Source organism: Crocuta crocuta, unplaced genomic scaffold, assembly GCF_008692635.1.
Source record: "Crocuta crocuta isolate KB4526 unplaced genomic scaffold, BGI_CrCroc_1.0 scaffold149, whole genome shotgun sequence".
Lineage (NCBI taxonomy): Eukaryota > Metazoa > Chordata > Mammalia > Carnivora > Hyaenidae > Crocuta > Crocuta crocuta.
The window spans coordinates 3,186,524-3,199,832 of record NW_027551561.1 but is presented as its reverse complement, the minus strand read 5'-3'; the positions used below and the strand labels follow the sequence as shown (position 1 = coordinate 3,199,832).

The 13,309-nt window shown below is 55.3% G+C and overlaps 1 protein-coding gene across 1 annotated transcript; it reads right to left on the bottom strand.

The window, feature by feature from the left end:
* Window positions 1–630: 630 nt before the first annotated feature.
* On the bottom strand, window positions 631–12,328 carry TRARG1 (trafficking regulator of GLUT4 (SLC2A4) 1). The gene is made up of 2 exons (XM_077749833.1): window positions 11,942–12,328; window positions 631–1,077 (listed from the first exon to the last, which is right to left on the bottom strand). The coding sequence occupies exons 1-2, from the start codon at window positions 12,326–12,328 to the stop codon at window positions 631–633; spliced, it is 834 nt and encodes a 277-aa protein (XP_077605959.1).
* Between the last annotated feature and the right edge of the window lie 981 nt (window positions 12,329–13,309).

Genomic DNA, 13,309 nt, shown 5'->3' with positions numbered 1-13,309 from the left:
CAGCCCCAGAGAGAGAGTGGAAGGTGCTTTAGCTCAGACACTTAGTGGAGGATGTGGGCTTTGGACCCGGGCAGGCTGGTAGCCCATGACCCCACCGCTGAATCCCAAGTCCAACACTCATGTTCTGGACCAGTGCCTCCTTTAATGACTGGGCTGGAAGTCTTACTGAAATGCAGGTTCTGATTCAGTGGGGCTGGGATGGGGCCCGAGACTCTGCATTTCTGACACATTCCTGGTGTCAGCAGGCACTGCCACCGGTCCACGCAGCGCATCTAGGGTAGCAAGATGTTTAGGGGAAAAGTTTAGACCGACCACTGCAAGCAGCAGAGATGCCTGGGGGCTTCCTGAGGCCAGCGTGAGAAGGGAGGCCAACGGACCACACTGACCCACGTGCCCCAGAAACTCAAAGCTGCACTGGCCTTTTGAGCAGCTGAGAGTCACCTTAGAAAATGGTGCCCCTGCTTGGATGAGTCCCCTGGGCCACCTCTGGGGGGTCACATAAGTGTTACTTCCAGACTTCCACCCCATGCGGAATTTACTTCTCATATGTGCTGGCTGTGCCCACAGGAGGAGGGCAGGCCCGGCTTTCGCCAAGCAGCATCACATCCATGATCTCGGGGGACACAACGCTCAACCAGACACCACACCGCGCCAGGACCCGGGGCCCCCGGAGCTGAGGCTGGAGACCACCACCCCTGGTTTCCAAGCCCGTGCTCTTTCTACCCCCTTTCCTAATGATCCAAGCATAAGGGAGGTCAGAAACCAGTCCCACTGGGCTGGGCACTGCCGGGGACGGGGTCGCTTCTCTGAGAGGATCAGCCTGTGGCCCTCGCACGCTCTTACCCCATTCCCACCGCCCCCTCCCCCGGGAGCTGGGCCGTGCTCTTCTGTGGTCCGCACCCCGAGCAAGCTGGCTTCCTCAGCTCCGTGTGGCTGGGCCTCACCTGCGAAATTGACAGTCACGGCCACAATGATGATGATGATCCCCATGATGATGAAGGTGATGCTGAGCAGCCGGGCCAGGCGGCCCAGCCTCCGGGCGCCGTCCAGGTCCCCCTGTTGCACGCTACTTCGGGACTGCGGAGAGAGGGTGACAGAGACCTCAGGAAGGCTCTTCCCAGCAGCCCCATGGGGGCCCCTGGCCTGGGCCTCCAGAGCCCACCCGGCCCCTGCCGCAGCCCACACTGCAGCACCCACCTTGGGGGTGGGAAGCAGGCTTCTCCTGCAGAACTGGCCTTGACTCAAGTGGCTCAGCTCTCTGTGGGAAACCCCAACGGAGCCTGCCCCTCACTGGACGCAGAACCAAGCAATGCAGGGCACTTCCTCTCAGGACAGTGTTGGGGCAGGGTGGCCATGGCAGGTGGCCTGGTGGAGACCAAGGGCCTGGGAGGGTGGGCCAGGTCCGGGCCATCCTGGGCCAGCAGGAGCAGATAAGCCAGACCCCTGGGGACCCCTGCCCAACTCTCACGTCACACTAAGGCATCCCCTGTGGCATTTTTTTCAATGTTTATTTATTTTTGAAAGTGAGAGAGTGTGTGTGAGCGAGGGAGGGGCAGAGAAGAGGAAGACACAGAATCCGAAGCAGGCTCCAGGCCCTGAGCTGTCAGCACAGTGCCTGACTCAGGGCTCCAACTCACAAACCGTGAGATCACAACCTGAGCCGAAGTGAGACGCTTAACTGACTGAGCCACCCAGGCGCCCCTCCTGTGGCTTTTTCTGTGGGCCAAGATGCCTGGCTCCTCTCCTCTGTGACCCCCTCTTCCACAGCAGGAGAAAAATATCATCAAGCGTCCCTCCTCCTACCTTCACCCAGGAAACACATCTTTGTTCAACCAAGCTGACTTGCTGAATCACACCAGAAAGGCAGGCATCTTGGGTTTGAAAGGCTGGGGCTTGGGAGAGCCATGCCTGGCCTCACCGGGACCCATTTGATACTTCAGTCTTCCTCAGTAAGCTCGATTTTTCTCAGCCTTATTTAAGTTGGTGAAACCAGGTTGGGTGAGTGTGGGGCTGTGGCCAGAAAGGATCCTGGGAGCTCCTGGGAGTGACTCAGGAAGATATGTGTNGGGTCAACCTGCTGGGTAGGGCTGGCCTGTGACCTCCAGCCTCCTCCAGCTCTCGAGATCCCTGATGCTTCTTGGACTTCTAGAACAGGTAAAGGAGGAGCCTACTAAAGGTGTGGCTGCTTTCAAGGTCTTGGGCCACGTCTTTGGTGATTTTATTTCCTGGTTATTTGAGGGTCCTGAGTTCAGCGCAGAAATGTGGCCAAGTCCCTGGATGATGGCGGTGGTGATGGTGATGGTGTCTCAAGCCCTTACTTTGTGCTGAGCAGCTTGCTAAGGATGGTACCTGAGTGATCTCACTTAGGCTCAGAACCATCCCATGAGGTTGGCAGTGTTGCCCATTTTCATAGAACCTGGAGTTCAGGGGGCGCCTGGGTGGCTCAGTTAGTTAAACATCTGACTCTTGATTTCAGCTCGGGTCACGATCTCATGGTTTGTGAGAACGAGCCTCGCATTGGGGTCTGTGCTTACAACTTGGAGCCTGCTTGAGATTCTCTCTCTCTCTCTCTCTCTCTCTCTCTCTCGCTCCCCCTCTCTTTCTGTGCCTCTGCCCCACTCATGCTCTCTCGCCTCTCTCTCTCAAAATAAATAAACATTTAAAAAAAACTTATAAAGAAGCTGGAGCTCAGGGAAGAGGGCGCCCCCCGCCCAGGTCCTGTCCATGTCTCCTCCCAGAAGCCTAACCAACCCTCCAGCCCATCTCGTGGCTCCCAGTCCAAGCTCCTTCCAGGACAGTGACACCTGCCTGGTGCAGCATTTGACCTCAAACTCTCTTTGCCCCGGATCTGCTCCTGGCCCTGTGCTCCTCTGTCCACTTGTCCAATTATTGGCCACAGCCCGAGTCCTCCCACTCGGTCACAGCGCCTGTCCCCTGCCACCCTGGCCATCACTACCTGTCCTCACCAGTTCCCCCGAGGTCCCCCCCCCGCCGCCATGCACCTGCCCTGGCTCCAGGTGCCACTGCTCGCCCAAGCCAGCACAGCAGGCTCCCAAAGAGCCCCCACCCCTCCGGCCAGCTCTGAGCCCTCCTCTCCTCTCCCCCACGCCACCATCCCAGTCCACAGATGTTTATGCCAGGCCCTGTGCGAGGCCCCCGCCATGCAGTCCTAGGGTGGGGTCAGAGAGGAGGTGGAGAGATGGGAGCTGANTTCATAGAACGAACTCCAAACCCAGGTTAGCTCCGCACCTCCTGATTTTAGCCTCTACCCTTCCCGGCCACAACGGATGCCTTTGCCGGTGCAGACCTCTCCCTGCTCTCTTTTCGGCTTCCGCTCAAACACCACGCATCCACATCCTCTCCCCGCATCGAGGGCTGCCTCCCATGCCACGTCCTCCTCCGTGAAGCTCGCCGAGACAGGCATGATAATAATCCCTAACATTATTTGACCATCTACCTCGGACCTGGAACTATGTTAAGCGCTTGCCATCCAGCAGAGCATTAGAGCACCCTTACACTCGCGTGAGTTAGCGGGTGTTATTAGACCATTTTACAAAGGAGGGACTGGAGCCCGGAGCACCGTGCAGGTGTGAGATGCGGGGAGAAAGGCCGGATCAGGAAGGGCCCTGACTATCACAGGATGGAATCTGGACTTTGTCTTGTAGGCAATGGGGAGCCCACAGCGGGTGAGACAAGTAGAGGATTTCATCAAGACGGGAAAAAGATCCCGTCAGAAGGAGAGGCTGGAAAGACCAAGGAGTGATGGGTGCCCCCGTGTCCCAGGGCAGCAGGGAGAGGTCCGGGCTTGAGCAAAGGGATGCCCTACAGCCAGCGGCGGAGAGCACTGCTGTCCTCGGAGCCTACGTAAATGTGGGTACGGGTGCTCTCACACTTTGAGCATCTGCAGGCGGGTGGGGGCAGACTTGTCAGTGCTGTCTCCAGACACCAGGGCACTCGGTGACAATAAATGAGTGTCATCCCATGAGAGATGACAGAGAGGGTGAGTCTGGCTTGAGGAAGGGTATGGGGGGCTGGGGTAACAGCCCCTCCTGAGACTCACAAGCCCCCCTGGATGTGGCGAGGACTTGGCCAGGAGCAGGTGCAGCCTCCCAGCTCCCTGCGCAAGCAGCCAGCCCGGATAGGAGCACAGGTTTGGGGGCCAGACCTCCTGCATGCCTGTCCCCATCCTCCACAGCTGTCCCAGCTGCGTGACCCTGGACGAGTGGCTTCTTCTCTGTCTCTCCCCATCGTCAAATACAGTCAGGTATGAATTCCTGACCTTTCTAATGGCCCTCAAGTCCATCCCTACCTCTCCGGCCTGAGTCTACTGCCCTAGCCCACTCTCACAGCATGCTTCGTCTGGAGATTACACAGCCTCCTTCTCACTGGTCTCTCTGCTCCAGCCTTGCTCCCAGCTAATGTCTTCTTTTTTACATTTTTTAAAAAAAATTTTAGAGAGAGCGAATGGAGGGGGGTGTAGGTGGAGAGAGGGAGGGAGAGAGAATCTCAAGCAGGCTCCCCACTTACCATGGAGCCTGACATGGGGCTCGATCCCGCGACCCTGGGATCATGACTTGAGCCAAAATCAAGAGTCAGATGCTCAAGCGACTGAGCCCCCCAGGAGCCCCTCCAGCCAACCTCTTCTTTATAGTCAAGGTGACCATAAGCCTTGTCACATGGCTCTCCATAAAAGGGACACATTTTTTAAATTAAATTTTTGTTTCTTTTTTAAACTTTTTTATTTAAAAAAAATTTAGGGGCGCCTGGGTGGTTCAGTTGATTAAGCATCTGACTTCGGCTCAGGTCATAATCTCATGGTTCATGGGTTTGAGGCCCGCGTGCGGCTCTGTGCTGACAGCTCAGAGCCTGGAGCCTACTTCAGATTCTGGATCTCCTCTCTCTCTGCCCCTTCCCCACTCATGCTCTGTCTGTCTGTCTGTCTCTCAAAAATAAATAAACACTAACAGAAGTTAAAAAAAATTTTTTTTTAAATCCATCCCTTGACTCCAGGGATGGAAGAAGACCCTTCGTTACTTTTTGTGAGTAAATTACCAGCTCTCTACCAAACCCCACTTAGCGCATTATCTTCCCCTTAATCAAAATGGCTCAAGTTGAAGGAGCAGTAATAATTGCAGTAATGGTTGTAATGACTACAAATTAATAGATCATTTGTGATTGCAATGGCTGTGGGAATGGTGAGGGAGAAGATGAATTCAGGTTAATAGATCAGTGAGGAAACACATTGAAAAAAGTCTGAGAGAGAGCCGGTAGGGGTGGGGAGGGCAGAGGGATAGGGAGAGTGCTGGGAGAGCTGCCAGTGGAGGAAACCAGCCAGAATCTGGCAGGCGGCAACAAACATTATCAGGAAGAGTTTCCCCCACCCATGAGGCTCAGGCCAAGCCCCAGCAGACCTGAGGGGAATTGACGAATTGTGGTCAGCTGATCACTGATCAGTTCTTGGTCCTTCCAAGGAGATCCAGCAAATCCAGGCAGGTCAAAGCCAAGGGATGTGCTTCATGCCCCCTTCACATCCCTCTCTCTACAACAGAGTAATTGTTTCTGGAACACTCTAACTACAGGGTTACCATCAGTTGCTGGAGAGCAGAGAAGCATTGGTAGGGGAGGGTCCTGGGGGAGGAGTTAGGAATACAACGGCCATGGTGGATGGTGGATGGGAGGGTTCCAGAGGAGAACCGATACTACGCTGTATGTTAACTAACTTGAATTTAAGTAATAAGGAGCACGTCAATATTTTAAGCCATATGTCTGAGTGCTAGCTGATCGGCAGTGCTGGTTGGGGCTCAGCACTCTTGCCGAGTGAATGGATGAATGAAAGGGAGCCTGCACAACCTGCAACGCATCAGTTAAATAATCAGTCATCCAGAATGCCTGAGAAAGGAAGCCTGGAGCCACTCGGGACCTCTTGAGTGCTCCCGCTTGTTGTAGGAGGAGTCCACAGAGAAGGGGCTGCTCGCAGGCTTCCGCTACAACCACAGACAGGGCTGTCCCTCTCCCAGCTGGTGTCATGACAGCTGAGACTCCATTATCCCCCAGACTGGTTACAGTCGGAATTGCCTGTCCACTGGGGTTTTGCTCTTTCCTCTGACACGACCAAGTTTCGTTTAGTATTAATAAAAAGAGCAACCGCTGCCATTTATGAAGCATTTACTATGTGCCAGGCTCTGTGCTAGGTATTTCCACACATGCTAACCCAGTTAATGTTCCCAGCAGCTTATGGGGTAAACAGTTTCATTATGCCTATTTTATAGATGAGGGAACTGAGGCAGTTGAGTGATTTGTACATGATCACGTGGCTTATGAGGCATAGGGCTGGTTGGTACACGAGGAATGTAGACCAGGTTTATCTGATGCCTGTTTAAGCACTATTGTCGGCTGAGGGACCGCCGCCTGGGGTCTGGTGCCCCTTGTTGACAGGAGACCTTGCTGGCATTGACGAACATGGCCATTGCTCAGCCTGACTCAGAAGTCAAACGGATGAAGCCAGCTCTGCCCTGGCCACCTCAGGAGGCTAAAGGGAGGCTGTGGTGCTGAGCAGGGCTGGGTCTGGACGCCTGTGATCCCAGCCCCTCAGGTTAAGCCCCTGTCACAGCAGGCCCCTGTCAAAGCCACAGTGGGAAGGACACGGTGTCTTCCACTGATGGAGTCAGTAGGGGTGGAGAAGGATGGGGGCGGGAGCAGCAGGAGGAGGGTGGAGAGAAAGAGGGATTCCGGAAGTGGATTCTCCCTCCCTGCACAAACGCCTCAAAGATGTGGTTTCCTGGGAGGGACACACCATCCTTGTCCCAGAGGTAGCTGGAGGCCGGGTGGAGTCGTGGAGAGAACCCCGCTGACATGCCTCTTACCAGTTGTGTGACCGTGGGCAAGGCTCTGTTCACGTGTCTTGTTTGCCCGTGTTGTTACATGAGTACAATTACGAGACTCGATGAGCCTCATACTAGGGCAGGCTCTGTGGACAATAGCTCTAGAGAGGCTGTCGGGGCTGTGGGGCTCCTTCCACCCTGGGCTCAAGGGCTTCACTTGGTAGCCAGGGCGGGACTTCAGATGAGTTCTGATGTCTGTCCCAGGACCTAGAGATGTCAACACAGGAGGCCTACCTGCCCACGCACTCTGTCCCTCCTTCACCCCTGCTGCTTGGGTGGGGCCTCGAGATCCAGGAACAATTGAACTAGACTGGCTTCCAGAGAGGGGAGACAACTCTCCCCTGTTAACTACCCCCCCCAGGCAGGTTAGCGTAATGCCTAGAACCCCAGCTCTGGCTCTGGGCATCCATCCGGTCCTGGGTTCTCCAATGACCAGAAGGTTCTGTCACGCCTCTGCTCCAGTTTTCTCAGCTAATGCCAATATCTAGCCCTCATAGGGTTATAGAATCCCAGTTAAATGAGATTATATATGTGATGAATTTGGACCTGTGTCTCACATTTAGTAAATGACATTATCCCCTAACAGGGGCTCCTGTGGGCTCCTTCCTGCTGGCTTCTCACGGTTCTCTTTGGAAATTCATTTCACGGCTACACATTCCATCTCGCCACCACCCTGCATGGCCCCTCCTATGAAACCTCAGCCCCCGCTATCTCTGTCTCTCGGCCTCTCTCTCACAGTACCTGCCCTTAACTTCTTTGAGCCTGTGACCCCTCCCTCTCCTCCAAGGTCACCAACATCTTCCCAGCCTCACTCCCTTCCATCCAGCCTGATCCTTCAATGTACTACCTCTGCCACCCTTCCGGCATCTTCTGTGCCCCCTGGTCTGCCCTCATGGTGACTTTGCCATCCCCAACCTTGAGCAGGCCCAGCGTCCCATCTGTGACTCTGTATCTATAGCTAGAGAAGAGACACACCACCACACAGGCTGATAATTCAGACTGATGGTCTCCAGCCTCAGCAGAGCCCTCAGGCCATTGACCTCTCTGTCCCTTGTCACCTCTCCTCTCCCCTGCCACTAGGCCCTTCTTTCTCAGCCAGTGGTCTTGCCCTCCACGTCCTTGGTGGCATGGAGCCCACACAGCATGAGCCACCTCCTTTGCTTTTGAGGATTTCTATCTGTTTCTGCCCTCGTGACTTTTCCTGCAGGCTCCTGGGGACAGGGTCCTTCTGGATCCCAATCTGCACTCTTTGTGGACCTCGTCAGTCACCTGTCTCTTTTCTTTTTTTTTTTTTTATGTTTTATTTATTTCTAGGAGAGAGAGAGAGAGAGACAGCGTGAGCAGGGGAGGGTCAGAGAGGGAGGGAGTCACAGACTGAAACAGGCTCCAGGCTCTGAGCCGGCAGTCAGCACAGAGCCTGACGCGGGGCCCGAACCCACGAACCGCGAGATCATGACCTAAGCGAAAGTCGACGCTTAACCGACTAAGCCACCCGGGCGCCCCTACCTGTCTCTTTTCTGCTCAACGCTCTCCATCACGAGGGTCACCAGGGGTCTATATCTGGCCAAGCCAGTGGACGCCCCCATCCTAATTGGACCTGATCTCTGTACTGAGTTTGACCATCCCACCTGCTTCAAACTCGCTCCTCCCAGGGCCTCTGCCCCCCGCCTCCTGAATTCTTCTTCTCAAAACTCTTTCCAGTCCACTCCCTCTGCCCACCGCTTAGATGCTGCAGCCCCCAGAGCTCTAAGACAGCTGCCCTAGTTTTGAGTTGGATAACCAGGACTGGAAAGTGGGTGCAGCTGATCTCAACAATCTCACACTGGCGCCTTCCTTTCTAAGCCACTGCTTGGCTTGTGCCTTCATCATCCTGCCTGGACTATCTCAAGAGCCTCCTATGGGGTCTTCCAGCTCCCAGCGCTGCCTGCTCTGGCTCATTTCCCACAATGTCCTTGGTTGTTTGTTTTATAATGTGAACAGACCGGGGGCTCCTGGGTGGCTCAGTCAGTTAAGCGTCCAACTCTTGATGTTGGCTCAGGTCCTGATCTCACAGTGGTGAGATTGAGCCCCCCCGGGTCAGTCTCTGCACTGGGCATGGAGTCTGTTATGATCCTCTCTCTCTCTCTCTCTCTCTCTCTCTCTCTCTCCCTCTGCTCCTTCCCCACTCTCTCTCTCTCTTAAAAAAAAAAAAGATAAAATATGAACAGACCACATCATTGCCTCTGCTTAAAATTTTTCAGAGGCTCCTCAGAGCCACTAGGATAAAACTTAATTTCCTACAGCAGGTCCCTGCCCACCTCCCTCTATCACCATACTCTTGCATCCTTCAGCCATGCCAAATAGACGATGACATCCATCTTCTCAAATACCTAGTATGCACCGCGTTTGTAGGAGAGGCATATTCATTCATGAGGGACCCAGTCATTCTGTACCACTTCGTTTCCTCCACACAAACAACCTGCCAGTCAAGCGCATGGTTGGCTGAATGAATACGTGGTCTACATTAACAACGCTTAGGTTTCTAGAAATCCTCTCTGCCCCTTGCCATGGCCCTGCTCCAGCCTCTTCACCGCTCACCTGTGCTCCTGCAGAGGTTCCCTCTCCCAACTGCCAGGCTCAGAGGGGCCCTTCCGCCCCTTCTTTCATCCAGCACCAAACTGGAAACCCAACCACATCCCCTCCTCCTCAAATGCTGGGATGTATATGCGGCAGTCTGGGGGGAGCTCGAAGCCAGTCCCAACGGACCACGTGCTGTGTGATTCCATTGATATGAAATGTCCAAAAGAGGCAAATCCATAGAGACTGAAAGATTAGTGGTTTGTTAGGTCTGAGGGAGGGAGCAAGGCAGAGAGGGAGTGATAAATAAGGCATGGGGGTTTTTTGGAGGTGAGAAAAATGTTCTAAAACTGACAGTGGATACGGCTGCACTTATCTGTGAGTATGCTAAAGATCTCTGAATTGTACACTTTGAATAGGTGAATTGTATGATATGTGTATTATATTTCAAAGCTTTAAACAAGAAACCAACAAATATCCCGTGATGGCTTCCCATCCCTGGCCAGGGAGACACTCAGCTGCCACTTAATCACTGCTGCCGTGTCATAGCACTTACTGTGTCCTGGGTGGAGTTCTTAAGCACGTTGTGGGGTTCTTCTCACTTCGTCCTCACAGCTCTCTGATGTAGGTGTTCCATGATACGCATGTTGCAGGTGGGAACACCGAGAAGAGAGATTCGAAGGACTTGCCCGAGGCCACACGGTGCCTCGCTGTTACGTCTAGCCTGAGTACTTCTTGCAACGTGTTAAAGGATCTGTTTGCAAGTTTCTCCCCACCGGACCAGAGGCTCCTGGGAATTGGTGATTGTGTCTGGGTTAGCACCGGATTCCCTGCCCCTGGCCCAGTGACCTTCAGAACTGGCTCGGGAGCCTGAGAAGGACGTAGAAATGTACCTGGGTTGGGGAGGGCAGAGTCAGTGGTCTCACAGTCTTGGACCCCAGATTTCTTTTGGTAAAGGCAGCGTCCACCCAGCAAGAAGATGGATTCTAGCAACTATTTTCTCCTGGGCTCTTGTGTGGGTTCCCTGCCTGAAACCTGTCTTCCCATCCCCCCACCCCTGGGGCTTCTTCCTGTAACCAAGAGGTCAGCCCTGCCCAGAATCCCCAGGCTGCACCCCTAGGGCCTGGTTCTGCCCCCCAGCTGCCCCCAACCGCAGCAGGCAGGACAGGAAGCTCTTCAGAGGCCCCACCCTGGGCCCTGCTCAGCCCTGGCTCCTGTGCCCATGCCCAGCCTGGCACTCAGGAATGCTACCAGTGTCCCCTGTCCTGGTGGCTGGTGCTGGATTTGACGGGGGATCAGGGAAGGCATCCCCAGCCAGACACTGGGCCTTAGTGAAGTGGTGGGAGGTGTTTGAGGAATAGGGGTTTTCTCAGAGGACAGCCCGAGGTGGGGGTGGGGGCCAGAGTGACCACAGCTCCTGAGGATACGCTGTGATGGATGACTCAGCAGTGGAGTCGCTCCAGAGGGAAGCAGACAGTGTCTCCGCACAGAGTCCTCCCGCCGTGACCAGCCTGGAGCTGGTAGTTTACTCTCCCTGCTTGCTTGCTTGCCTTTTTTTCATTCTGAAAGTTATTGCCTGCTCAGTCTCTCTCTCTCTCACCCGCTTCTCTCCATCCCTCCCTCCCTCCTCTTCCTGGACCTCAAATTTGAGTCACTTGCCAACATGCACTGACACTTCCTATGCATCTCCCATCAGTAGCTCTAGCCAAACGGCTCAGTTTGGGGACAACCTATGACAATTTACTCAAAACCCTACGGGACGAGCATGCGAGAAGCAAAGACTAGCCACACGCTCCTCCTTGGCAAGGCTGGCCATGCCCTCTGACCCCCACATTTTTTACGCATTTTCCCCTACCCTGAAGACAGATGCTGAAATCAGTGTAACCACCGAAGCCCAGAGGGCCCCCAGCAACAACACTGTCCCCCCAGAGGAGCAACCTCAGGGGACCCAGGCCCCAGGGCCCTCGGTGCAGGGCAGGGAAGCCACAACCGGCTCTTGGAAACCAGAGCTGGCAAAGGCCGTTAGAATACCCAGGTGACCTGGGATGGGGGGTGGGGGCAGCTGGCTCCACTCCTGAAAACTCAGGGTCCCGAGACCCCATGCTAGCCACCACCTCTGCTGATACACTGCCTCACTCAGGATGACTCGGGACACCCCTGCAAAAGGCAACCCCCCTCCCCCCGAACTTAGCTGTCTTTCTGTTGTGTAGAGTTTAGCTCCAGGCAGTTCCCTGGGATCCCCTCCACAGCAGGGATGTGTACAAGGTCAATCTGTGATGCTGAGCAGCAAAGATGAGAGAGGACAGCAAAGAGAAGGTCTCTTGTCCCCGGCCCCCTCTCTGATGGGGGAGTGGCAGGCCAGGTGAGAAGGTGAGTCTTCCCCCAAGCCCCCAGCCCCCAGCTCTCCCTTCTCTGCACCCAGACAGAGTGTCTGGTGCCTCCTAGAGCACCATGCATGCTGAGTACTTGGCCTTACCCCTGCCCCGAAACAAAGCAGCACTTACCATGATAGAAAAGATGAGGGGGATGAGGTTGAGGGGCCAGATGGGGCAGAAGCAGGAGGTGATGGCAAGGATGAGGTAATCTTTGGGGACTTCTTGGTCCTGGGCAGAGGAGGCGGTGGCAACGGAGGATGCCCGCCTAGAGCCAGCCCGAGAGGTCGGCCAGGGGATTGTGGCTTCTTGGTGCCCCTCGGATACCACCTTGAAGGGCAGGCCATGGCCATTCTGCTCCAGGTCCAGGGCCCCCGAGAGGGACTTGGACAGCTTCAGTGGCTTGTCATCCTTGCCTTCCACCTTAGTGAGGAGCTTCTCCATCTCCGGCAGGTTGGTGGGTGAGGCAGTGCCTGGCTCCCGGGCTGAGGGAAACTGAGGCTGTGCGGGGTTGGCCATGTTCGCTTGGGCCTTGGGTTGCTCCAGCTCCAGGCTGAGACGATCGGCTCCAGAGGAACCTCAGCACACCATTCTTCGGCCCAGACTGGGGGCCCACAGGTCAGGGGTGGAAGGGTCACCCACGGGAGCAAGGGCCAGCTGGAGCCTGGGAGGGTCGACCTCTCGGGGCAAGCCACCAGTTCAGCGGCTGCGGTCTGTCCGGTGGCCCCCGCGAAGCCCCGGGAAGCCGGAGCCTTCAGCTCCGTTCAAGTTTGAGGCCAACTTTGCTGGTGCTGCTGACAGCACAGATGGGCGGGGAAGTGACAGAAAGCAGCTCCAAGAGCAGAGAGAAGACACTCCTCTCTCGGGTGAGGCTTAGGCTAAGTCCAGGAGAGAGAGAGAGAGAGAGAGAGAGAGAGAGTACACCACACAGCCTCCCTCTCTCCCCACCCTCCTCCAAGATGCTTTTCCTTTTCAATTCCCCTCTCCCTTGAGAGCCACCCAGCAGCAGCGCCCCAGCCCAGCCCAGCCCAGTGGGACTTGGGTAGGCCTCTGGTTTCTGTTGTAGCCGAAGAACCTGCTTCTCTGGGCTGGGGGCTCTGGATCGGGGGAAAGGACAAAGTGGCTCACAAAAAGGGTATGTCTTCAACTGTCCTGGGAAACTGAGTCTCTGTCTTCTCCACTTCCTCCCATCTGTGCACTCCCTCTGATCTGCTGGGACACGCTGGGCCCTGGACCTCTGGCATCCCACCTCCACCCTGACCTCCAACCCCCAGAGGTGCTCAGGCCACAGCCTGGCTCCTGGATCCAGGAGGAGAGGGAAGGCTGAGCACCATCATGGGAGGATCCTGCCCGAATGGGTTCTGAGCACCTCACCGAGGGGTGGGGTGGAGGGGTATCAGGGAGAAAGTGTGGCTTCCATCTCATGCCCATCAGAGCTTTTTGGGGGTGCTCTGATCTATTTTTTTTTTAAGTATTTAAAAATTTTTTTTATGTTTTATT

Bases quoted from the DNA above. Each gene is read 5' to 3' on its own strand.
- TRARG1 (XM_077749833.1), bottom strand. From the start codon at position 12,328: ATGGCCAACCCCGCACAGCCTCAGTTTCCCTCAGCCCGGGAGCCAGGC. The intron at 1,078-11,941 runs GTAAGTGCTGCT...CTCTCTCCGCAG, and splicing joins CCCTCATCTTTTCTATCATG to TCCCGAAGTAGCGTGCAACA.